Raw genomic sequence first — 25992 nt, forward strand, 5'->3', positions numbered from 1 at the left:
CATATCTTTTAAGACCTTTGCTTAACAAAAATGTATCTATCTCAGATTTAACATTAACAACTGATCCAGCATCCACTGCTAATTGTGGAAGTGATTTCCAAATCTCTAATAGCTTTGTTGGTAAAAGCTCTTCCCAAAATCTCTCCTGAATGATCTGGCCGTAATTTTCAGACTATGTCCCGAGATCTGGAATCACCAGAGTGGAAATAATTTACAGGCAAAGGATAAATGAGAATAGTAATCTACCTTCCAATTCTTTGTTTCTTTCTGCAAGGAGAGAGAGGGAGAATGTTATAGATTCATAGGGATATACAGCATGGAAACAGACCCTTCAGTTCCACTCATCCATGCCGACCAGATATCCCAACCGAATCTAGTCCCACCTGCCAGCACCCGACCCACATCTCTCCAAACCCTTCCTATTCATATACCCATCCAGGTGCCTTTTAAATGTTGCAATTATACTAGCCTCCATCACTTCCTCTGGCAGGTCATTCCAAGCAGATATGTACTTTTATCAGGAGGTTTTCAACTCTGTTATTGTTTACATACAAGCTATCCATCTACTCAGGAGCCAATCAGAAAGTTGTTGCCATGTTGACAGTCCTGGTTGAAAATAAATCAACAGGCTGTCTCCGTACAAAGCCACTCTGAACATACACCCACACTGCTGATGAGTTCAGCAATCCTTCCCCACTAGTTGAGTGAGGAACCTGTGGAAAAACAATTCAAAATGATTTCCAGTGACCTGTTTTAAAACTACAATATTTTCTTCCACAGTTTCCTTGATTTAATGAAATATTCTTTTCTCATTTTGGTTCAGAATCCAAAAGTAAAAAGATGAAATTTTACAATGGTAATATATTTTCAAGATTGAGAGTTGTTTGGAGTGAAACAGGTGATCATGATCCTATGTTTCTACTGCCCTTGTCTTTCTAGATGGTATTGTGAAGCACCTGTCTGATTTTTCATTTTCACAAGTATTTGCTCAGCTTTGGACAAATAGTGGTGTTGCTGATTGAGGAAATCTGTTTCTGTATCAGTCATTATTATGAGATGTTTCATTAATATCTTAATTTGCAGTTTCTTTCTCAACAGTTCCAGAGATATTGCTGAATACAATTTTAAAGAAAGAAACTGGATCCACAAATATAACATCTGTTGCAGACACAACATTAGTGTTTACACAAGTGCTAGATAATCGTTACAATGTATTAGTTATATCAAGGACACAGCATGGTTTCAGGAAAAACGCATAATTAACTTTATTAGTGATTTCCTCTAAACTTAGTGTTTCAAGAAACATCTCTGGATTTTATATAATTAGATTTCTAGAATAACTGTGAAATCATTTTGGGGACAAAAAAAGATTCTATTGCATTCTTTGGAAAATTAGTGGAATAGACCTGGGGTAGATTGACATTGTAAAAGTTGGGAGAGGTTATTAAGAGAGAAATGCCCATGACCACAGGTTTGATTTGAGCAACTCATTACTTGTAATGGGCCTTTTACTTTTGAAGGCGTCATTGTTATAATTACGAGTTACCTTAGATTCTCTAAGGTATAACAATGTTAATCACTCAAATTACATTAAGTTTATGCCTATGCTAAATGCACAATGATATAGCCCAGAGTGTAACATTTGTATTCCTTTCTGTATATAGATAGAGTCTTCTTGAAGGCAAGTACAAGCAGCCCCTGCATTTGAACAGGTTCCATTTTTGAGTCTGTAGGCTAATTCGTACGCAAGTCAGCGCACAATATAAAGTGATTGTTTGTATATCTTCATTTGGTGGATCTTTAAATTTACACCTCGATGAGATTATGTTCTTAAGTATGAGCATTTATAAGTTGGAAGTTCATAAATTGGAGACCTCCTGTACTTTGCAATAAGGGTAGAATGAATTATTAGGCTTCTTTATTTCATAACATTGATGCTCAATTCATGCTCAATTCAATTAATAACATTTGTCTTTTTTGGACCATTGCAATGGGTTACTGTCTGTGTGGAGTTTGCACATTCTCCCCGCGTCTGCATGGGTTTCCTCCAGGTGCTCCGGTTTCCTCCCACAATCCAAAGATGTGCAGGTTAGGTGAATTAGCCATGCTAAATTGCCCATAGTGTTAGGTACATTAGTCAGGGGTAAATGGGTCTGGGTGGTTGCTCTTTGGAGGGTCAGTGTGGACTTGTTGGGCTGAAGGGCCTGTTTCCACACTGTGGGGAATCTAATCTAAGAGACACTGGCACAACAGTAAAGTTACCGGGCACTCAGGTTAATACTTTGAGGACATATGGTCAAACCTCAATAGGATAGCTGCTGGAATTCAAATTCAACCAATATAATCTGGAAATAAAATTGAATTGTTCTCAACGATGGTTATGATGAAGCTCTAATTGACTCTTACAATAAACCCACCGAACCCACTATTCCCCTTTGGAGAGGGATATGTCACTTTATCTGGTTTAGCCTCCAAGTGACTCCAGATCCACAGCAATATTGTTAATTCTTAACTGTCCTCTGAAGTGGTCTAGCACTCAGGTCAGGGGCAATTTGGAATTAGCAACAAATTTTGCCCTGGTCAGTGATGCTCACATTCACTGGAAGGAAAATAAAACAAAACATACTCCCTAATCTTTGCTGAGATAAGTAAAGATAAATTTGCCATAGCCCCTGGAGACTATTCTCTCATTAGAGCAAGGAATAGTGGTGGTTTCATGTATCACCATATCCCCATCATTTGATTCTTCACACATGTCTAATTTTTCTGACCCTAACTTCTTCCCCATTTCCTCCTTACTCAGCACTAATAAGCTCCAAACAATAGAAGAAATAATGGATGTTTAAAGAAAATAAATACATTCTAAGATAGTACACATCTCATATAACTTTAATTTTTAAAATAACCTCTGGCAAGACCAATAGACTATGATGTAGATCTAACTAACCAATTTGATAGTTTGGGTTATATTTTGACAATTCATAAAATATCTTAACTAAAATAATGCTAATTAATATTTACTTTTTTTACATCCGCGTTTTCTCATTATTAGAGAATGTTGCCTGCCTCATAAAAGGCATAACTTTAGTACAAAAAATCTCTTTACAACAGGTTCTTCTTTCTCCTGTGAATGCCCTGAAGATATCTTCATTCCAAATCACATCCGAAGAATTCAACTCTAAGTGCAATGCTGTTGTACCAAGTTTTTGGAATAATCCGGATATATTTGGCAAAAATAGCTGGATTAATGTAGCTTCTTTTGTGCCGATAATTTTCTGTATTTGCTGCGAAAATCTGCAAATTAAAGATAATATCAATTAAAAATTAAGAGGATGGTGAAATAGTCTTAGCCCATAAATAGAAAAGGTTAACATCTCCACTGGTGCCCCCCCCCCCCCCCCACACTTTACATTCCCCTCTTAACCATCAGAATCCACCTCCCACAGAAACCACTGAGATTTAGTAGCAATATTCAACCACATTATTTTTCTTTTCCTTGGATAGAACAAAGCCTGTCAAATGAATTAAGATGCTCCTAATTGTCAATATCCAGGACCTCAGCCAACACCACCTCTCCAGCGATTCTCATGGTTTGCAATGTATGAGTACACCAGTTACTGGATACAAAGCAAAATTGAAAATTATACTGATCCCTTTCTGACCCTCCAACATCTCAGAGTCATCACCAGCTCAGATGTCAGTTCTTGAATGAGGTATAAAGATTCAGTTCAGAATTCCAGCTACCAACTAGAAATTTGTGACATATTTCTTTGGTAAAATATTGGCAGTCATTATGAATATAGCTTATTCATTGTAAATCAATATAACTTAAATATAATAGTTTTCATTTGAATGTGCTTTATTGAATTAAATTGTGATGATTGCCATCAAGCTAAATATGTTATTTATTAGAGAGAAAATTATATTAAAGTTTAATATCATTTGTGGCACAAAATGTTTTTGTCCATATGTCAAATAAAAAATGCTTAGTTCCTTGTTTGAAAAGCCATGAGGATTAATGATTCCGCCAACACACAGTAATTGGCAAAATGGATCTGTTTCACTTCATTTAGAGTCAAAGTGTCATAGCGATGTACAGCGTGGAAACAGACTGTTCGGTCCAACTTGTCCATGCCGACCAGATCACCCAATCCAATCTAGTCCTACCAACCAGCACCCGACCAATATTCCTCCAAACCCTTCCCATTCATATTCCCATCCAGATGCCAAAAAATGTTGCAATTGTACCAGCCTCCACCACTTCATCTGGCAGCTCATTCCATACACGTACCACCCTCTGAGTGAAAAAGTTGCCCCTTCGGTCTCTTTTATATCTTTCCCCTCTCACCCTAAACCTATGCCCTCTAGTTCTGAACTCCCCGACCCCAGGGAAAAGACTTTGTCCATTTATCCTATCCATGCCCTCATGATTTATAAACCTCTATAAGGTCACCCCTCAGCCTCCGACGCTCCAGGAAAAATAGCCCCAGCCTATTCAATTTCTCCCTATAGCTCAAATCCTCCAACACTGGCAACATCCATGTAAAGCTTTTCAGAACCCTTTCACAACATCTTTCCAATAGGAAGGAGACCAGAATTGCATGCAATATTCCAACAGTGGCCTAACCAATGTCCTGTACTCAGTACTCTGACCAATAAACCTTATCACCTTTCTTAAACAGTGGCACCACGTTAGCCAACCTCCAGTCTTCCAGCACCTCACCTGTGATTATTGATGATACAAATTTACTGAAGACAATATTTTTTATAACAACACCAAAATGCCTTGATAACTTTAATTAGGGATCAGTATTCCCAGTTTTGAATTTTCAACAATATAAAGCAAGTTAAGTGAGTCCTTTTTTATTTCAACTGATAGATGAGCTATCCCGAGGAAATCAGTATTTTGGGATAACGATGGTAATTCATTGATCAGTTGTATGCAAAATAAATGTAACTATTTTTTCACTCTTTCCCCAGGAGTAACTCAGCAAAATAAGCCAGCTACTTATTGAGTTTTGAATTCATTCACAGGAGGTGGCTGTTGCAGGAAAGGATAGTACTAATTGCCCATTCCTAATTGGTCTAGGAAAGGTCATGGAAAATTGCCTTCTTGAAAGTCCATGTTCTTACAAAACTGAAGGTACTACTTCACACTCTGATATAGTCTGACAAACACAGACTATCAACTCTTAGCTATTTTTCGTTTGAGACCCTGAGCAACCTATTTATCGTAAGTAGCTTTACAGTTGAACCTGGTTATTGTTTTCATCACCAAGCATATTTACCTGTGCTATATGATGTATTCTTGATTACAAAGAAAACACTCCATGTGCATTATTACTATTGGGCTGCAAATCTGAGAAAAATGCATTATTTTCTTACAGCTTTCAACAATGTATGCCCCTACCTTCTCACTCCCATCCAATTGATCTGTATATGGTAGCCATGTTTTTCCATCATTGCTAAAATGCACACTATAGGACTGCACAAACATTGTGGTGGTGAAGGACTTGGCCCCTTGTGTAATGATGCCACTTATCTTCTTTTTCTTCAGGAAGTTAACCTGAAGCCATTGGTCTGCATTTTGTTCCTGTTACAAAAATAAAGTTATTTTTGAGGATTGTTTAGGGACACTGAATAATTCTAGAATTCAAGTAGTTATTTTATAATGTATACTAGCATTTATTGAATTCGATTTTGCTTGATCTGTATCAATTTTCCTTCCCCATCCACTCCTTTGGGATTGGGATATCTAAATGATGAAAGTGTTTGAACAGAATTTTTTCTCTGTCATTTTGTACTTCAGGGAAGACTGACACAGTATCAAGAATAGCTGTAGAATTGGGGTAGACATTTATAATCTGTTTTTCTACTGGGTGCCACTGGGCAAGTTACTGTCAGAGCTTAATGGACCTTAGATCCAAAGCATCTCCAAATTATTACAGGTGGTCCCTGGGTGGTAAATGGATTATGTTCTTGAGTTGGTTCACATGTTAATTTATATACAAGTCAGAACACAATGCAAAATAGTGGCTTGTAAGCACAAGGAAGTAGTTGTATGTCATATGTTTAAAATGAGTAGTAATGCACCTGTATGTGGGATTGCATTAAGTACCAGGCTTGTAAGTCGGATGTTCATAAATTGTATAAGCAGTGCGACAGGCGTACCACAGTGCTGAGATTTCATAAAATGTGCTGATTCTCACCAATGAGTTTTAATATCAAGTGCTAATGTTTGTGAATGAGTATGTTAATGAACATAATACAACTCTAAAATTAAGCCTTTAGATTATCAACACACGTGTCAGTTGTGATTCAGTTAGTAACACTTTTTATCTGTGAATCTAGAGATTGTAGCTTCAAATCTTGAATCAACCAGTAAATTATACCACGGCACCATTTCATAAAAGAACAAGGTGCTATCCTGGGTGGCCTAGACAATGCTTATCCTTCATTATCTAATTTATGATCACACTGTTGCGTTCTGGAAGCTTGCTTGTTGCAAATTGGCTGCCTTATTACAAAGCAGTTGTAAAGCACTTTCAGTTGACTGGTCGGAATAAATTACTGCAGATGCTAGAATCTGTACTGAAAACAACAAATACTGTAGATGTGGTCATAAATGGTGCTATAACGCAAGAGTTTTTCATTAACTAATACTTAATAAGGTTATTTTAATATAAATTAATCACAGGCTGTTAGATAATTTAAGCTTTTTTGTCCTGCATACATTTGACCTCCATGCATTAATTCTGCCTTCCAAATCCAGACGTGCAAGTGATGGTTTCCAAGAACCCCACCATGAACTCAGATAGGATGAAGCAGTTATCTGGTAGTCTTCAATATTTTCATTCTTCATTCCCAGAGGTTGTGAACAAACTAAAAAATGGCAAAGAGTTAGTTATATGTATGTGTAAGTAAGTGAAACAAGGAATTTAAATTAAAAATTTGCCATTTTTGTATCACTAATTATAGAAAAACTATACAGTGCACTGTTTTATACTAATTTCCTCTTCCAATAAAATGAGTGAAGAGATGACAGTATTGCCCAATACTGTCCTGTCCCCAGGGCTAATGTGCATTGTGCTCAGCTAAAATATGATGGTGATATTGATTTGATGAAGGCAAATTGTGTTTGAATATTTGATTGAGTTCTTTGGTGAGGTTATAGAAATTGTTGATGAAGGTAGTATGACTAAAATAATATTATTTGTTACTTTTCATAACTTTGGGGATTTGATAGCTGAAGTCCAAGATTTCCAGTGGTATTCATTCAAATAGCAAGAGAAACAATGTTATGAACTGCAATGTTTCTTTTATATTTTGTCCTACTTTATGGTTACTGATAGGAGGCTTGTAGACCACTCCCACTAATGATTTATTTCCTCTACTATTTCCACCAAAACAGATTCTGCATCCTGATCTCCTGAACCAAGGTCATCTCTAACTATTTCACAAATACCATTCTTGGTTAACAGTGCTACTCCTCCATATTCACCTAACTTTCTAGTTTTCTTAAATGTCATAATCAGGGACTAATAGTAGATAAGTGAGAATAATCACTAAGAGACCAAACCACAATGGCTGTTTACACCAAATATCCTCTCATTGTCCATCTATACATCCTTGAGATAAAGTGAGGGCTGCAGATGCTGGAGATCAGAGCTGAAAATGTGTTGCAGGGAAAGCGCAGCAGGTCAGGCAGCATCCAAGGAACAGGAGAATCGACGTTTCGGGCATAAGCCCTTCTTCAGGAATGGCTGAAGAAGGGCTTATGCCCGAAACGTCGATTCTCCTGTTCCTTGGATGCTGCCTGACCTGCTGCGCTTTTCCAGCAACACATTTTCAGCATCTATACATCCTACAAACATAAGGTGGAGAAAACATTGCTTTAAATCAATGGAGTGATGAACAGCCAGAGTTAGAATATTTATGAAGTCAAAGACTTTTGTCTTGCACTCATCAGGAGTGAAAATGCAAGAAAACTGACTTGGAAATGAAGCAGCAATTTATGCGATGTGACGAGAGGGTGCTGATTGATCTGCATGGAGATGCAGCAGAAACTTAACTATCATCATTAAGGGATTAAATTCAAACCAGCTGAGACAAATCTGAGTGGTTGGGGTGTTGCCATAGGAAATACAGCAGGATTTGGCTGTCTGCATTACATCTTTTTCACTGAACAATGGACTTGCAAAGACATATTCCTCTTGCCTACAATGGACAAGGTTTCATGTATGATTAAACGTCTCTAGCATGCGCCAATGAATCACACTGCAAACTTAAAATTTTTAATTGGTTTTCAGTGTAATGTTTAGCACATCCAGGATTATTTATTGAACACTTTCCAATAACAAAATCACATGTGATTTTGTACACTATATATATTCTGAGGCACATATATATATTCTGAGTTCAATATTCTGGGTGAGCACCGTATGCATGCTACTCACTGCAGTCAGTCAAAGGGAAATGTTGCTTGATACAGTCTTCCTGTCAAGGCTGAATAGTCAGACTTTTAATCAGTAAGGGCATCAAGAATTCTTCGGAAAAGGCAAGAAAGTGGAGTTGAGGATTATTAGATCTAATTGAATGGTGGAGCAGACTCAAAAGGCTGAATGACCGATTACTGCTCCTACATCTTATAGCTTTTTGGATGGATGGTCTACATGTCTAGCACTATACCAGAATTGAAAATCAAGCACCACAACAATAAATAGCATGATAGGTAGAATGTCGTTTTGGAAACATCAGTTAGTGGAGAATACCACTGCTACAAAGCAGCAGTGTGAGATGGTTATCTTCACCTGTTGCTCAAATATTTCAGACGCCTCCCTCTTCCACAGGCTGGACACTTTTAAGGCCAAAAAAGTTAGCCTTAGGCTATCCCATGAGTTTGTGTGATATACAGTTGAGTGCTAATTGGATTAAGTATGATATTATCATGTAGGAAAATTTGGCAATCAATCTTACGTGAGGTGGTGATGAGATGGTTAGGTCCCTCATCATGAAGCAGCCAATAAGTCTGAACTCGTACTACATCAATTTGTAGGAATCCTGGTACATACACTGACCGGTGAATGTTTGCAGTGAGCAGTCAAACCAGCTCCCTTTCCTGACATGCTAGTTGAGAACCTGTCAATGAGTTCTCAACTAATATCTAGCACACGCCTATGATTGTATGTAGGGAAATGAGAATTATTGAATTGTTCTTTCAAACAGAAGACACAGGCATGATAGGTAAATTGGCCTTCTGGCCATTGTATGTTTTTATGATGTGATAATCATGGCAAGCACTTCTCTCAAAAGGTCACCACTAAGCTACTTGCCAATGAAATTAGCAATTGTAACACGATTTTAAAAAAATTAAATATCCTGGTTTTAGATTGTTTCTAAACCAATTAATATATTCCTGACACAAGGCATTTTACAGCTGAAGGGGATGGTGAGTATTGGGTAAAAATAGAAAAGCATTTCTTGCAATTACGTATACTTACAATCTATTTCACAGCCATATAATTCCATGCGAAGAGTAGGTCTGACTTGGAAGGATACCGGATTTAATTTTAAATACCTTGCAATAATAGGAGGGTTGAACCTGTTAAACTTTACTTCTGCAGCATCAGAGTTTCCTTCAAACACCTTCAGATGTATAAACAGAAAAATAAAATTCAACAAGTTTTCATAGGGATCATGAACATGCCAATTAGGAAAGCTATTAATGTTAAATGAGACAAAAAAAAACTGGAATTAAAAAATAGACAGGCAGGATGCTGGAAGGACACAGCAAGCCAGGAAGCATCAGGAGGTGGCATATTGAAGCAACCTATTTTGCATGTTCCACTTTCAAAAAGTACTTTTGCTTCAGTTCTGGTCATCCATCTCTACTCCTGTTCAATGCTTCTTTGGACATTTCCCTAAATTGATCCCAAGTTTCTCCAAATCCTCTGATAATTATCCAGTAGATGTTTAGTGAAATGAACAGATTAGAACACCTTTGGAGTGAACCAGAGTCTTATCTCAGATGCCACCATCTGTAAACCTCATTGGATTCCCACTATTTTATTTTCTCCTTCACAGAAACAAGCCTGCATTGCATCTTGTCTCTGTAGAGACTCAATCCATGGGCAATACCAGTTGCCACTTTTGCCCCTGCAAATCTCCAGCATTGGCCATGCACTTCACAATTGACAGTAAGTTTTAAGAATAGCAAATAAGCCAATTGGCTTAAATTGGCTTTCCATTGATCATTCTCATCTACGCACTTCTCTACAATTTAATCCTGCAATGTTAGCTATGAGTGTGAGCCCTTTCATTTTCGTCTGATGGTAGTTGGTTCAAGTCTTACTGCAGAGACTTGGACCCTAAATCCTGGCTAAATGGAGTATTGAAGGTATGCTTCTCTGGATGAGACACCATCTGTTGAATGAGATATAAAACCAAGTCTCATTCTATCTTCTCAAATGGACATGAAACATCCCTCAATTAGGGGAATTTTCTGGGAAGTTCTTGTGGGAAATGATATCAGCATGAACTGAGGATTAGAGCTATCTTGAGTGGAGTGGAAGACAAATATGAATAAGACCTGAAGGGGTGATAAGAATGCTGATTCATGTATACAGAAAAGCAAAGTGTCAAAATAAACAAGGTACAAGAGTTACAATGTGAAAAATACTTCCAAACATTAAGGAGAAGAACGGGTAAACAGCGTGTCCATGTTCCTGTGCACCATGTAAGCAATTTTGCAACAATCTTTCTTAAAATGTGCCAACTCTTTTTAAAGATTTTCAATAACAGAAGGGCAAAAAATATTTTTAGTGTTTTTCATAAATTCATGACATCCCATAGCATTTCACAGACAAAGTAGTAAGTAGTTTTGGCCTATTGTTGAGAGTAATCACCAATTAATCTCCAAGGTCATTCAAACAACAAAGAATTTTCTTTTTCCAACATAAAAACTTAATCTATTTCAATGATACCAGTTGAAGGATAAATGTTGGCTAGGACATGGTAGAAAAAAATGCTATTCTGCAAAAGATATCATGGGATCATGATATACGCATCCACATGAGAGGGTAGATAGGTGTATCCGAGATATCTTCAACAGTGCAAATTGATGTGTTAAAGTTTCTTAAGTAAGGCTTGAATCATAACGTTTTAAGTACAAACTAAAGGTATTCCTATTGAGCTAAGACTGAAACTATCAACAACAATGTGCTATAATTTCTTGAAGAAATTATGGAATATCTCTGTAACTATAACAGCAATTGCCTGCTATATAATAGGTGGAATGTTGAGTAAACATGCAGCTGAGGTTATATCAATGCACCTTTAGCATGACCATGGCCCACATATTCTCAAGAGTGACCATCAAGATCAGATTGTGATTCCACTCCCATTTATTTCCGTTCGTATTCAACTCCAAGTTTCTAGCTGGAATTCAGATCCCAGCTGCTTCACAAATGTGGAATGTATAAAAAAGTTCCCCCATAGTGAATGATAGTCTGGGAATGGGTTTTCAAACTACTGCCTTTTATAGCAGTCACTAGACCATATTCTATTATTTTAATGTCCACCAGCACAACCAACCACACTGACATACAAGTGTGGGGATTAGGGTGACAGTTGATTAAGGGGTGATGGTACCTGGTTGGCAGAGTGTCAGCTAGGTATGAGTAGGGGTACAGTAGGTAGTGTTCCAGGTGAGAAGGGTGCCAGTTCGATAGGGCTCCAAGTGCCAGGTAAGTGATGGAGTGTTAAGGATGGTTGAGATCAGGTTGTGGGATGGTACTTGTATTGGTTGCATGGAGGGGAGGAAGGTGTCCAGGCCAGATGGTTGTTGAGGGTCACAGGCATGTATGATCTGGTGAGAGTTCAGGCTGGTGGGAGAGGTAGGAGGTAGGATTCCAGCGACTATTTGGCAATTGGACTATCTGGACCTGGATATTGTAGATTTATGCTTAAGTCTGTTGTCAACCTTTGATGGTTTTCGATGTTGATGTAACTTGTTCTACTATTCCTTGGGTAAAAAAGTTTAGCCAGATTTCTGCTCTTACGGCAAATTTTTAAACTTGTCTTCCCTCCCAAACTGAACAATTTGTCTGGATTAGTTTTGTCAAATTTCTTCAAAATCTTGAACGCTGCACACTTCAGCCTCTTTTTCACCCCACATTGCAGTCGCCTATACTGTCATATAATTTGTCTTTAGGCAGATAAGGTTTATATTTGATAATCAACCTTTTATATTTGATGGTAATTACTGTCTGTTCTTTTTTACTTAAATTTATCTTTTTACTTCTTTCTATTATTGCATGACTGAAGTGGATAACCTGAGGCCACATAAGGCCATGTCTTACTGTTGGCAAGTATTTGGATAAAAGATGGTTAACAAGGTAGAGGCAAGAAAGCATGCAGAAATTAGGAAAAAAATACCCAAGTGCAAAATATTATTTCATAAGGAAAACAATCTTCTATCTGAAATGTTTATCAGTAGATACATTGACAGACAAGTTTATATCTTATAGAAATTGATATCACTAACAGCCCATCCCTCAGGAAACAAACAAAGCCGGTAGACAGCTTTTGGTATGATAACTTATTCAGATGTCATGATACACACTCACTTGTTTGTAGCTTCTGCTTTTTCCATTGTAATACTTCCAATTTTTCCCATCCGCACTGTATTCAATGAAAAAGGCTTTAATGTAATTTTGCACAAACATTGCACTGGCTCCTTGGGTGGCAATCTCGGTGATCACCATTGGCCTTTCCAGATCAACCTGTGACATAATAATGGTCATAAATTAACTAAATAACATGAGAATAATGACTATTTATCAGTAAATCTGAATCAGACCAGATTCATATGTCTTCCATTCTTTGGTATTAGAACCTAAAATGAGAAAAGTCATAGAAAAATTAACAGAATCTTCCACAATTTATTGATAATTGTCAATAAATCTGCTCCCTTGGTATTCAGAACTAAGAGTTCCACTCATTCATCTACACGCAATTACTTATTTAGTTATATTGCGTATATGAACTGTAAAGCTACATGCCAGTGAAAATTATCTATAATAAATGAATAAGTGAAAATTTAAAATTAAACATCTAGGAGATAGAATTCATTTGATGAATTAGTGCATTGGATGCAGATCTATAATACACATATTGAGAATTCAGAAAGACTGGTCAGTGTGTTCCACATACTTTCCCACGGACAGAAAACTATGCAGGTCAAGATGATCTTCACATCTCAAATTTTCACGATGTATGTTTACTCTTTAAAGTTGGGTCTCCAAAATATTAAATTTACACCCTTACATCTTAAAGTAGAATTTCACTAAAGAGGATTACATACAACTCCCAGCACATTTAGTCAATCTGAATTTGGTGCATGCAAGATCCTTATTTGGCAATAGTTTTAAAAAGCACTAGATTATAAAACTGTTTGTGAAAACCCATCTAGTGCCTAATTATGGCAGTTGGATCTGATAGGGGTTGGTATTGACCGAGGTGCTAATATATTCTGCAGAATATGATCTTTCCTGTGTTACTGGAGACCAATAGTTCCACTGTAAGACGGCCCACTTGCTGGACAGCCCACTTATGGTTTGACAGCTCAATACTAAAGAAAATGAAAAGGAGACTGAACAATACTTATTTATAACTTGAGTAACAGTCACAGCTTGAATCTACAGGTTGGTATCTGCTGAGAGAGGTCACACTAAATATTGCAGATGATTGTAAAAAAAAGATATTTTGCTTGTCTGCATTTGTGCTTTGGGGCAGTATTTTAGTCATATTAATTTTTTAAATTCATTCATGAGATGTGGGCATTGCTGGTTGACTAGAATGTAATGCCCAACCCTAATTATTCAGAGTCAACCGCGTTGCTGTGAAGCTGGAATTACTTTTAGGTCGGACCAGGTAAGGATGACAGATTTCCTTCCCTAAAGGACATTAGTGAAGCCGATGGACTTTTCCAAATAATTGGGAATGGTTTCATGGTCTGCATTAGACAATTAATTCCAAATTTTTTTAATTGAATTCAAATGCCACCATGGCAGGATTCAAACACAGAATATTACCTAGATCTCTGGATTAATGGTCCAGTAATGATACCACTAGGCCATCACTTCCCCTGCAGATTGATCTACAAAAAGGCTATCATACCCTTTGAAGAAGCAAATGCCTGAAACCAAATTATCTTTTCTATGTTTTTCAACGTTATTTGTTTTGATAATCATTTATTTCCAAAAGTGTGATTATGATTAAACATTTGAACATGTCCCCCCTTATGGTTACTTAATGATTAGTTCCTTAAGAAATGATGAAATTGTCATTTGCAACAATTAAGACATACTTGAATCCAAAGCTTCTTGTGGGTGTGCATATGAGCACTCCAGGCATTGATCATGTCGCTGTTATGTAATCGTGCTAGATGTGGCATCCAGTCATCTAAGAAGGAAGGAAAATAATACAACAAAATGTAAAGAAAAACTGCAAGCACTGGTGAATTCAAGGTAACAGAACAAACAGCCATTTAGTCAGCATTTGTAAAGAGAAATATTTTGCTGTTTTGTGTCTGCAATATTGATCAGTATCAAGGGATCAAGAAAGCCCACTAAACTTTCCATCTGTTTAAATCAATAGAAGGGCAGTCAGTTCCATTACAGGTACAAGCTCCTCTCTGCCCAGTTTTCCTGTTTCCAGCAAAACCTGAACCAGTAAATCTAGGAAGAGGAACAGCAGTGTTGATTATTAAGTCTGCTGTGTTGAGTCAGTGTTGCCTTGTTTGAGCAATTAATCTAAATCACAGTTAATTGCTTATAAAATTATGATTTTTAATAATATGACAATAAATGTCTCACTGTTGTGCCATTTTTATAGCTAAACTCTTGCACTATATATGTTAACAAATATAGTGTTCATAAACTCAGAAAAGGCAAGCTAGTTGCTAGACTACGTGCAAAATAGGCCTGTTGCTTTAGTCCAATTTCTCCCATTGAACTCATACCATGATGGTCTCTGATGCTAACTGCACAAGTGCTACTTTCACAGATACTCCTAAATACATAATGGAACCCAAGGAAAAGTCATCCGGAAAACATACAAAGGAGTTTGAGTTTCATTGAGAATTATTACCCTTTAATACCTTTTACACCAAGTTATATTTCTTTCTGGAATTTTCCTCCAGGCAGTTTTCATACAAAATGCAATTTCTTTTTATAAAATGCAAACCCATTAATACTTGCCTAAGCTGCCCAATATCAAAGCGCGTATTTTGTTATTTAATTATTTTTATTCATTAGTAAGATGTGACTAGGGCATTTATTGCCCTTTCTAATTGCCCTGGAGAGGGAGGTGGTAAACTGCTATCTTGAACCACTGCAGTCTTTGAGATATGGAAACACTCAGGGAGTTCCAGGATTTTTACCCAGTGACTATGAAGGAACAACGATCGAGTTCCAAGTCAGGATGATGAGTGGCTTGGAGGGGGCCTTGCATGTGGTGGTGTTTCCATGCCTTGCCCTTCTAAATGACAAAGGTCATGAGTTTGAAAGGAGGAACCTTGATGAATTACTCCAGTGTATGTTGGAGGTTGTACATACTGCTTCTTCTGCAGTCATGGTGAGGAGTTTGTTGAATGTAGTATGTGGAGTGCCAATCAGGCAGGCTGCTTTGTCCTATAGGGTATCAGGCTTCTTGGAAGATGTAGAAGCTTCACTCATCCAGGCAAGTAAGGCGTATTCCATCACATTCCTCACTTGTGCCTTCTAGATGATGGACTGACTTCGGAAAGTCAAGAGATGAGTAACTTACTGTAGGATTACTAGCCTATTCAGTAATCATACTGTCATTGAATGTGAAGTAATGATTAGATTCTCTCTTGCTAGAAATGGTCACTGCCTGGTATTTGTGTGGCATGAATGTTGCTTGCTACTTGTCAGCCCAAGGCTAGACATTGATGAAGAAGTTGAAGATGGTTGGGCCTCGGACCCTATGTTGAGGAACTACAGAGATGTCCTGGGGCTAAGATGATTGACATCAAACAACCACAACCATCTTCTTTTATACTGAGTATGACTCCAATAAAAGAAGAATTTTCCACCAACTTTCATTAATTCTAGCTTTGCTAAGGCTCCTTGTTGCCACAGTCAGCCAAATGCCACCTTGAAGTCAAGGGCAGTCACTCCCTCTTCATCCCTAGAATTCAGCTGTCTTGTCCATATTTGGACCAATGCTGTAAAGAGATCAGGAATTGAGTGCCCTTGGTGGAACCTAAGTTGATTGTCAGTGAGCAGGTTATATCTCTGTGAGTGCTACTTGATTGCACTGTCAATGGTCCCTTCCATCACTTTACTGATGATTAAGAGTAGACTAATTGGTTGAGATGGATTTTTTTGTGTACAGGACATATCTAGGCAATTTCCACATAGTCAAGTTGATGCCAGTGATATGCAGAGCTATCTCACTTGCTCTAACTAGAATAACTCTGGTGAATCAATTTGAATTCATTAAAGAAAATAACAGCCTCCATTTTATGAATGTCAATTTATAGTACTGTTGAATAGGGCGCTAATTAATTAGTAAGTCAACTCTGATTCACCAAAGGTTTACTAAAGAGTGAAATACCCCCTGGTTATTATACCAGTCAATAACTTCTGCATACGTGACACTTTAAAGGTTCCTGGCAAGATAATGGTGTAATTTCTAAGTTCAATTTAAATTGTGAACATGTTTACAACATTGCACTTAAAAAAAGGGGGAATTTTAAACCCCAAATAGTTGGTTTGGGGGCAAGTCAGACCACTTCCACATCTAATAGTCATCTGTGTATAAAAGATTACTTTTAGAGGGTTAGCCATATCACATCTTAAAAAGGCACTGTCTACAGCGATATATATATATATATATCCCTGGCAGGTTGATGTCCTCGGCAAGGCCAGTGTTTATTTTTCATCATTAATTGTCTTCAAGGCGGGGAGCAATCTTCTTGACTGACTGGCTAGGCAATTATAGAGTGCAACTCAGAGTTAACCATGATTTTAACAAGGACTTAAATGAACCATTTCTTCCATGTTTTTCCAGATATCAAGAAATTCAGTAATTGAAAACAATCAAGATTAGGAGGCATTGTATTGTATGTGAGTGTTTAAAGTTAGGATGGTCTGATCTCAATAAAATCTCAGTCCTTGCAGTTTCTCAGTTCATTCTGATAACCATTTTTGAGTGTTCGTGTGATTTTGGAAATTTAGAGACCTTCAAATGAACAATACCAGAATCAAGGCAATAAGGATGTTTTTCTATAAAACAGCAATTCACAAACTTGCATCCAGGCAATCCTTGTCAGACTTTCCAAAGAATTGGCAAAATGAGAATGTGCCATGGCTATGGGTAAGCAAAAGAGTGACAAAGTTGTGCTCTGTCCCGCTCCCAACCCAATCCAATTCTCCCTCCCAAAACAAAACATCACCACCCTCAACATGTTCCTGCTCACTCCCGTCTCTGCTTCTCTCACGGTTCCTCCAAAGCTTACAGCCTCAGCACACACCTTTCTGATCTATGTAAAATAGCACTTGTAAAAAAAAACACTCTTTACAAAAAGCAATTTCATATTATAATCATATAGTAATATGATTTAAATGGATGTCAGTGATTAGAACTCCATTAGAAAAGGGACCCTTCAAGAATAAATATTTGAGAACCACTGTAACAGAACACAGAACAAAGATGATAACTACCACTGAGGTCAGCCACGCACATCTCCTCATAGTGGATCTGCAGATGCCAAGGTGGGGGGGAGGAAATGGGGTGCAATAATGCTTTGAAAGGCTATAGGATTCTAATAATTACAATGGCTTATTAAATAAGGCTGCAATGTATCAAACAAAAATCATTCTGTGGTTATCCAGTGTGAGACTTACCATTTCCCACAACAGCCACACTTCTCACTTTTCTAAATGAGAATTAGTACAAGATCATGTTTGTTTTTATGCTGAGAAGCCACATTGTCTAGACTCTGATGCAAAATTGCCCAAAATGTTTTTGCTTATGATGAACATTGGGAAAATAAGGTTTTCCTATCAGTTTGAACTGGATCCAAGTCACACAGGGGGCTTGAATAACATTTTGTTAATCCACGGTATTAACTTGTGCTCCCATTTTCACATGTTTTAAAAGCAAGTTGGATTGTTGAAAGTAGCAGTGGCAAAATACTTACCCGCATAGTCTGATGCAGTGATCTGTGGATCAGTTATACTTCCAGATGCCATACCCAAGGGATAATCACAACCTATACAAGAAGAAAAAGAAATAAAGCATCGAGTATAATCTCATATAACTTACTGAAACATAACTGTTTTGTCGATGTTGTTGAAGTTGATTTAATCCATTGCTGTATTAGTCCAGACTGTGTAAAATCTAACATAAGAACACAAGAAATAGGAACAAGAGCAAGTCTTTCAGCTCATCACTTTTCAATAAGATCAAGACTGAACTTCTAACTTCCCTCCAGTTCTGCACACTATCCTCATATCACATGATACCCTTAGCACTCAAAAATCATTAAATTCATTTTTCAATAACTGAGTATCTGCAGCTTTCTGAGGAAAGAATCCAAAGATTCAGAATGCCTTGAGTGTAGAAATTTCTCCTCATCTTAGTCATTTATGACCAATCCCTTATTCTGACGCTGTGACTTCTAGTACTACATTTTACATGCATGGAACTACCTTCTCAGCAGCTAAATTATCAAATCTCTGAAAACTTTTACTTTTCAATGGAATCACGTCTTATATTTTAGTCTAATCTGTCTTTCCTCAAAGAGGAGTCCCCTCATTCCAGGAATCAGTCTGACATAGCTTTGTTGAATTTTCACTAAGGGAGATCTATCCTTGCTTAGGGCAGGGTACCAAAACAGTGTACCATACTCAAAAAGTCCCACCAACGAAATACACAAATGCTGCAAGACTTCCTTATTCTGCTACTTAACTCCTGCATTACAGGTCAACATACCATTGGCTCAGATCATCACTTGTGCAGTGTACACGGGAGTGTGCATAGGGACACTGCAGAACCCCTGATATAGCAGACTCTGAGCAAACAGCCCAGAAATTAATTTGGAGAATTCCATTGCAGTTAAGTAAATAGTTACTCAGGATAAGTTAAGACTATTAAAAATTCTAATCTAACTATTAAACTGACCCCCTCCCAAACCTACAACACACAATCGAAACTATGACTTTCCAAAACACCTTACAGCCCTGAATCTGACCCAACAAACTTCTCCTCACTTCAGGACCTGTTGCCCCTTCTCTGCTTGACAACTGAAACATCCCATTCCTTCCGGTATCTGACATCCTCCCTCCCCGCCCAGGAGCTGACAAAGTCCTGACTCCACCAAGGACCCAAAGTCCCACCTCCCCAGCAGGACATTCCACTCTCCACCCAGAACCCAAAATAGCCAATCTCTCTCAGGACCTAGCACAGTTCCCCCTCTCTCACCTGCAATCAGAGAATCCCCACTCCCCCTAGGACACAACAGTTACATCACCTCTGGGAGCTGACACAACATCCTACCTCGCTCACCTCAAGACCCAAAAAATACTCCTCTCCACCCAGGCCCCAACACATTCAGTTTCCATTCAACACCTGATAAAACACCCTTCTCCCCACCACCTCCCTCTGACCTGAAATCTCTCTGTACCCAGGGCCACAATCCTCACATATTTCATTCATTAGTTAAAATTTCAGCATGAACTGAAAAAAAAATGTTCTAAAGATATCTGATAAATTATAGTTTTGTTAAAACATGCATTAAACTGCATTATAACTCAGATTTTCAAAAATGTAATTATCCTTGCTAGGTAAGTAAAATATTGTTCTACTTTTAGAAGCTTGCTGCTCAAATCAGTGAAGGAGCAACAGATAATCATCTGTGAAATTGTTCCACTCCCAAATTCTTCATACGCATTCTTCTCAGACAAAAGTTTATGCTGAACAAAGTCACGCTTCAACTACACAAAGCCATGGTTAAGCAACACCTAGAGCAATGCGAGTAGGTCGGGGCACCATGCGCTAGGAAGGATTTTGGCTTTGGAGGAAGTGCAGTTCCTATACCAGAATGATAGTGGATGGCAAGAGAGACCATACAAATTGGGATTGTGTTCCTTAGAATATATAAAGGTAAGGGGTGATTTAATCAAAGTTTTCAAGATATTGGGGTAACAGAAAGAGTAGACAGATACTTTTTCTGCTGTTGGGAAGTCGAGAATTTGAGACCATATTTGAAAAATTAGGATTGAGATTAGGAAACACATACACAAACAGCATGCCTTTGGAACTTTCTTCTGAGCTGATTAACCAATGTTAGTTTTTCAATCTGAAATTGATAAGACTTTGTTAACCAAGAGTATTAAAAGATAATGGGGCAAAGGATGGTAAATAGAGTCAGGGTTCTACAGTACAGAAATAGACCCTTCAGTACAACTCACCATGCCGACCAGCTATCCTGAATTAATCTAATCCTATTTCCCAGCATTTGGCCCATAGCTCCCTAAACCATTTCTATTCATGTACCAATTGAGATATTGTAATTGTACCAGCCTCTACCATTTCCTTTGGCAATTCGTTCCAGTTATGCATCACCCTCTGCATGAAAATGTTGCCCCTCAGGTCTCTTAAATCTTTCCCCTCTCAACTTAAACCTATGCCCTCTAGTTTTGGACTCCCCTACCCTGGGGAAAAGACCTTGGCTATTCACCCTATCCATGCCCTTTCTAATTTTATAAACATCTATAAGATCACCCCTCAGCCTCCCACTCTCCAGGAGAAAAAAGCCCCAGCCTATTCAACCTCTCCCTACAGCCCAAACCCTCCAATTCTGGCAACATTCTTGTAAATCATTTCTGAACACTTTCCCATTAACAACATCTTTCCGTGAGTAGGAAGACCAGAATCAAATGCACTATTTTAAAAATGGTCTAACCAATGTCCTGTACAGCTGCAGGATGACCTCCCAACTCCTATACTCAATGTACTCACCAATAGAGGCAAGCATACCAAACCCCTTCTTCACCATCCTGTCTACCTGAGACTCCACCTTCAAGGAATTATGTACCTGTGTCCCTATATCTCTTTGTTCAGCAATACTCCCAAGGATGCTACCGTTAAGTGTGATGTGGAGGAGCCAGTATGGGACTGGGGTGGACAAAATTAATAATCACACAACACCAGATTATAGTATAACAGGTTTATTTGGAAGAACTAGTTTTCAGAGTGCTGCCCCATCATCAGGTAACTGTGGAGCAGGACTATAAGACACAGAATTTATAGGAAAAGATTACAGTGTCATGCAACTGAAATGATATACTGAACAAACCTAGATTGCTGTTAAGTCTTTCATCCTTGAGAAGGAACTTCTTTTAAGTCACATTCTCAAGATAACGTAAGGTTTTATAACAAAAAAGGTGACATCTCAGCTCAGACAATGCTTTAAAGGTGTATGGGTAGAGTTTGTCTATGTCCCAATCTTAAGTCAGACTGGTTCTATTTCCAAAGTAGGAATTAAATATTACACGGATTGACTGCCTGCAGATTGTACGCTTTTTGAGCAAAATAGGATGTATCTGCAAATAGAATTCTGCAAATGCAAAATTGTGTGTGTGTATGTATGTGTGTGTGTGCGCACGCGTGCATATAAGAGAGAGAGGAAGGAAGAGAGAGAGTATAATGTAATGGGATCACCTGTAGTGTGACATGAACACAAGATCCCAGTTGAACTTGGCTATCTGCCTCTGCTCAGCCGGTCTGCGTTGTTGCGTAGTTCAAAACCGTTTGAACTAAATAGGTTCTAATCAATATTAGGGGAGTTCAAGTCACCCATGACAATAACCCTGTTACTTCTACACATTTCCTCACACCTTCAATGCATTATCTGAGATGACATGACACCCTTGAGAAAATAACTTTAAAAAAAGTTCTGGTATTTATATATGAAAGAACTGAAACCAACATGGTCATTCTAAAAGATGTGAGACTTAACAAACAATCCAGGTCCTTTTCACTTTATCTTTTCAGTTGCATCACACTGTAAAGTTTTGGTATAAATTCTGTGTTTTACGATCTTATACTCCACAACTACCTGATGAAAGAGCAGTGCTCCGAAAGCTAGTGCTTCCAAATAAACCTGTTGGACTGTAACCTGGTGTTGTGTGATTTTTAACTTTGTCCACCCCAGTCCACACTGGCACCTCCAAATCAAGGTTTGAGGTGTTAGAGAGGGAAGGCATGATTAAATGATAAAAGCTTCAGGGAAGTGACAATGAGGCATGCATGAAACAAAAAGTGAGTTTGGAGGTGTAAATAGTGACAGGTGAGAAGGAAAGCATACAAAATCTGACAAAAAAAAGGTTCTTGTGATCTGGAAATTATACACAGAAAGAGAGTAGACCCCAGTTCAATTAAAAAATAATACACCAAGTGCAATTTATTTTTGGAAATTATGATTTAAGCATTAAGTCCATAAGATCACCGTAAATAGTGATTGCTAAATATTGATTCAATAGTACGTGATAATCATTTTAACACCAATATTTTATTGCAGTCCAGAATTAACTAATCAATGGAACAGAGTAACAATCAGTTACTGACAAGTGATTGAGGTTTGGAATGCATTGCCTGGAAGTGTGCTGGAGGCAGATTCATTTCAGGCATTGCTTCTGTTTAAGTAATGTGCCAGGATACAGGGTAAAGTGGGAGAATGGCACCAAGTCATAATGGAGATTTGGAGAGGCGGTACTGACATGATAGGTCAAATGACCGCCATCTGCACTGCCACGTCATTTATATAAATGATTTAGACGCGAGCATAAGTGATATAGTTAGTAAGTTTGCAGATGACACCAAAATTGGAGGTGTAGTGAACAGTGAAGATCCCGGATTACAACGGGATCTTTATCAGATGGGCCACTGGGCTGAGAAGTGGCATTTGGAATTTAATTTAGATAAATGTGCTGCATTTTGGGAAAGCAAATCTTAGCAGGACTTATACACTTAATGGATTAGAGTGGTGCTGGAAAAGCACAGCAGGTCAGGCAGCATCCAAGAAGCAGGGAAATCGACGTTTCGGGCATGAGCCCTTCTTCAGGAAAGAGGCAGAGTGCCTGAAGGGTGGAGAGATAAATGAGAGGAGGGTGGGGTTGGGGAGAAAGTAGCATAGAGTACAATAGGTGAGTGGGGGAGGGGATGAAGGTGATAAGTCAGGGAGGAGGGTGGGGGAAGGTAGCAAAGAGTACAATGGGTGAGTGGGGGAGTGGATGAAGGTGATAGGTCAGAGAGGAGGGTGGAATGGATAGGTGGAAAGAAAGATAGGCAGGTAGAACAAGTCATGGGGACAGTGCTGAGCTGGAAGTTTGGAACTGGGGTGAGGTGGGGGAAGGGGAAATAAGGAAACTGGTGAAGTCCACATTGATGTCCTGGGGTTGAAGTGTTCTGAGGTGGAAGATGAGGCATTCTTCCTCCAGGCGTCGGGTGGTGAGGGAGCAGCGGTGAAGGAGGCTCAGGACCTCCATGTCCTCGGCTGTGTGGGAGGGGGAGTTGAAATGTTGGGCCACAAGGAGTGTGGTTGATTGGTGCGGGTGTCCCAGAGATGTTTCCTAAAGCGCTCTGCTAGGAGGCGTTTCGTCTCCCCAATGTAGAGGAGACCGCATCTGGATCAACAGATACAATAAATTATATTACTGGATGTACAGGTAAAACTTTGATAGATGTGGAAGGTTCCTTTGGGGCCTTGGATGGAGGTGAGGGAGGAGGTGTGGGCGCAGGTTTTGCAATTCCTGCGGTGGCAGGGGAAAGTGCCAGGACAAGAGGGTGGGTTGTAGGGGAGCGTAGACCTGACCAGGTAGTCACGGAGGGAACGGTCTTTGTGGAAGGCGGAAAGGGGTGGGAGGGAAATATATCCCTGGTGGTGGGGGCTGTTTGGAGGTGGCGGAAATGTCGTCGGATGATTTGGTTTATGCAAAGGTTGGTAGGGTGGAAGGTGAGTACCAGGGGCGTTCTGTCCTTGTTACGGTTGGAGGGGTGGGGTCTGAGGGCTGAGGTGTGGGATGTGGACGAGATACATTGGAGGGCATCTTTAACCAAATGGGAAGGGAAATTGTGGTTAGCACTGCTGCCTCACAGCGCCAGAGACCCGGGTTCAATTCCCGCCTCAGGCGACCGACTGTGTGGAGTTTGCACATTCTCCCTGTGTCTGCGTGGGTTTCCTTCGGGTGCTCTGGTTTCCTCCCACACTCCAAAAAAAATGTGCAGGTTAGGTGAATTGGCCACGCTAAATTGCCTGTAGTGTTAGGTGCAGGGGTAAATGTAGGGGACTGGGGCTGGGTGGGTGTGCTTCGGCGCGTCGGTGTGGACTTGTTGGGCCGAAAGGCCTGTTTCCACACTATAAACAATCTAATCTAAAGAAGGAGGCCATCTGGTGTGTTCTGTGGTGGAACTGATCCTCTAATAGTAAGGTCCTAGGGAGTGTTGCTGAACAAAGAGACCTTGGAGTGCAGGTTCATAGCTCCTTGAAAGTAGAGTTGCAGGTAGATAGGATAGTGAAGAAGGCGTTTGGTATGCTTTGCTTTATTGGTCAGAGTATTGAGTACGAGAGTTGAGAGGTCATGTTGCAGCTGTACAGGACATTTGTTCAGCTACGTTTGGAATATTGCATGCAATTCTGGTCTTCTTCTGAGCGGGAGGATGTTGTGAAACTTGAAAGGGTTCAGAAAAGGTTTACAAGGATGTTGCCAGGGTTGGAGGATTTGAGCTATAGGGAGAGGTAGAATTGGCTGCGGCTGTTTTCCTTGGAGCGTCGGAGGCTGAGGGGTGACCTTATAGAGGTTAATAAATCATGAGGGGCATAGATAGGATAAATAGACAAGATCTTTTCCCTGGGATGGGGGAGTCCAGAACTAGAGGGCATAGGTTTAGGGTGAGAGGGGAAAGATAAAAAGAGAGACCTAAAGGGCAACTTTTTCACACAGATGGTGGTACGTATATGGAATGAGCTGCCAGAGGATGTTGTGGAGGCTGGTACAATTGCAACATTTAAGAGGCATTTGGATGGGTATATGAACAGGAAAGGTTTGGAGGAATATGGGCCGGGTGCTGGCAGGTGGGACTAGATTGGGTTGGGATATCTGGTCAGCATGGACGGGTTGGACCGAAGGGTCTGTTTCCATGCTGTACATCTCTATGACTCTATGGCAGCTATACATGGGAATGCCACCAGCTGCAAGTCTCCTCCTGACTTGGAACTCTATCACTATTCCTTCACTGCCGCTGTGTCAAAATTCTGAAGTTCCCTCACTAATGGCATTGTATATCTACCTACAGCCCTTGGACTGCAGCAGCTTAAGGAAGTAACACCTTCTCAAGGATACATAGGGGCATGCAATAAATTTTAGCCAGCCTGTGTCGGCCATGTCCTAACAGCGTATATAAAAACAAGTACCTCATTTCAGTCTTAAATTGGCAACCCCCCTTTATTCTGAGATTATGCTCTCTAGTCCTCAACTCTCCTATGAGGGAAAACATCCTGTTAGCACTGACCCAGAAGAATCCTTTCATTCTTCTAAACTCCAGTGAATAGAGCCCCAATCTATTTAGTCTTAGCTTATAAGATACTACCTCCATATCAGGAATCATCGTATTGAATCTTCTCTGAACTGCCTCTAATAAAGTAATATCTTTCCTGAAATAAGGGGACCAAATCTGCTGACAATACTCCAGATGTGGCCTCACCAGCACTTTGTACAGTTGCAGTAAGACTGAATGCAAACACTACATTCAATTCTTTCCTCCAAGTCATCATTTCACAGATTCATTGTAACGTTGAACATAGGTGCAGGAGGAGGTCATTTGTTTATGAGGAGCCATGATTATGGCTGATCATCGAACTCAATACCCTAATCCCGCCCTCTCCCCATATCCTTTAATTCC

At 39.2% G+C, this 25992-nt stretch overlaps 1 protein-coding gene across 1 annotated transcript in view; it reads right to left on the reverse strand.

Moving 5' to 3' along the window:
* Nucleotides 1–2873: 2873 nt before the first annotated feature.
* Nucleotides 2874–25992, reverse strand: part of f5 (coagulation factor V) — a 119317-nt gene continuing 96198 nt past the window's right edge. Inside the window, exons 19-25 of the mRNA XM_043700875.2 lie at nucleotides 18230–18301; nucleotides 14369–14463; nucleotides 12627–12782; nucleotides 9501–9645; nucleotides 6734–6882; nucleotides 5411–5593; nucleotides 2874–3294 (exon numbers count right to left, since the gene is read on the reverse strand). Of these exons, the coding sequence (XP_043556810.2) occupies nucleotides 3148–3294; nucleotides 5411–5593; nucleotides 6734–6882; nucleotides 9501–9645; nucleotides 12627–12782; nucleotides 14369–14463; nucleotides 18230–18301 (947 nt within the window). The 3' untranslated portion in view covers nucleotides 2874–3147. The remainder of the gene's footprint in view (nucleotides 3295–5410; nucleotides 5594–6733; nucleotides 6883–9500; nucleotides 9646–12626; nucleotides 12783–14368; nucleotides 14464–18229; nucleotides 18302–25992) is intronic.

This window comes from Chiloscyllium plagiosum, unplaced genomic scaffold, assembly GCF_037043375.1.
Source record: "Chiloscyllium plagiosum isolate Xiang-an unplaced genomic scaffold, Cpla_swu_hap1 HiC_scaffold_12, whole genome shotgun sequence".
Taxonomy (NCBI): Eukaryota; Metazoa; Chordata; class Chondrichthyes; order Orectolobiformes; family Hemiscylliidae; genus Chiloscyllium; species Chiloscyllium plagiosum.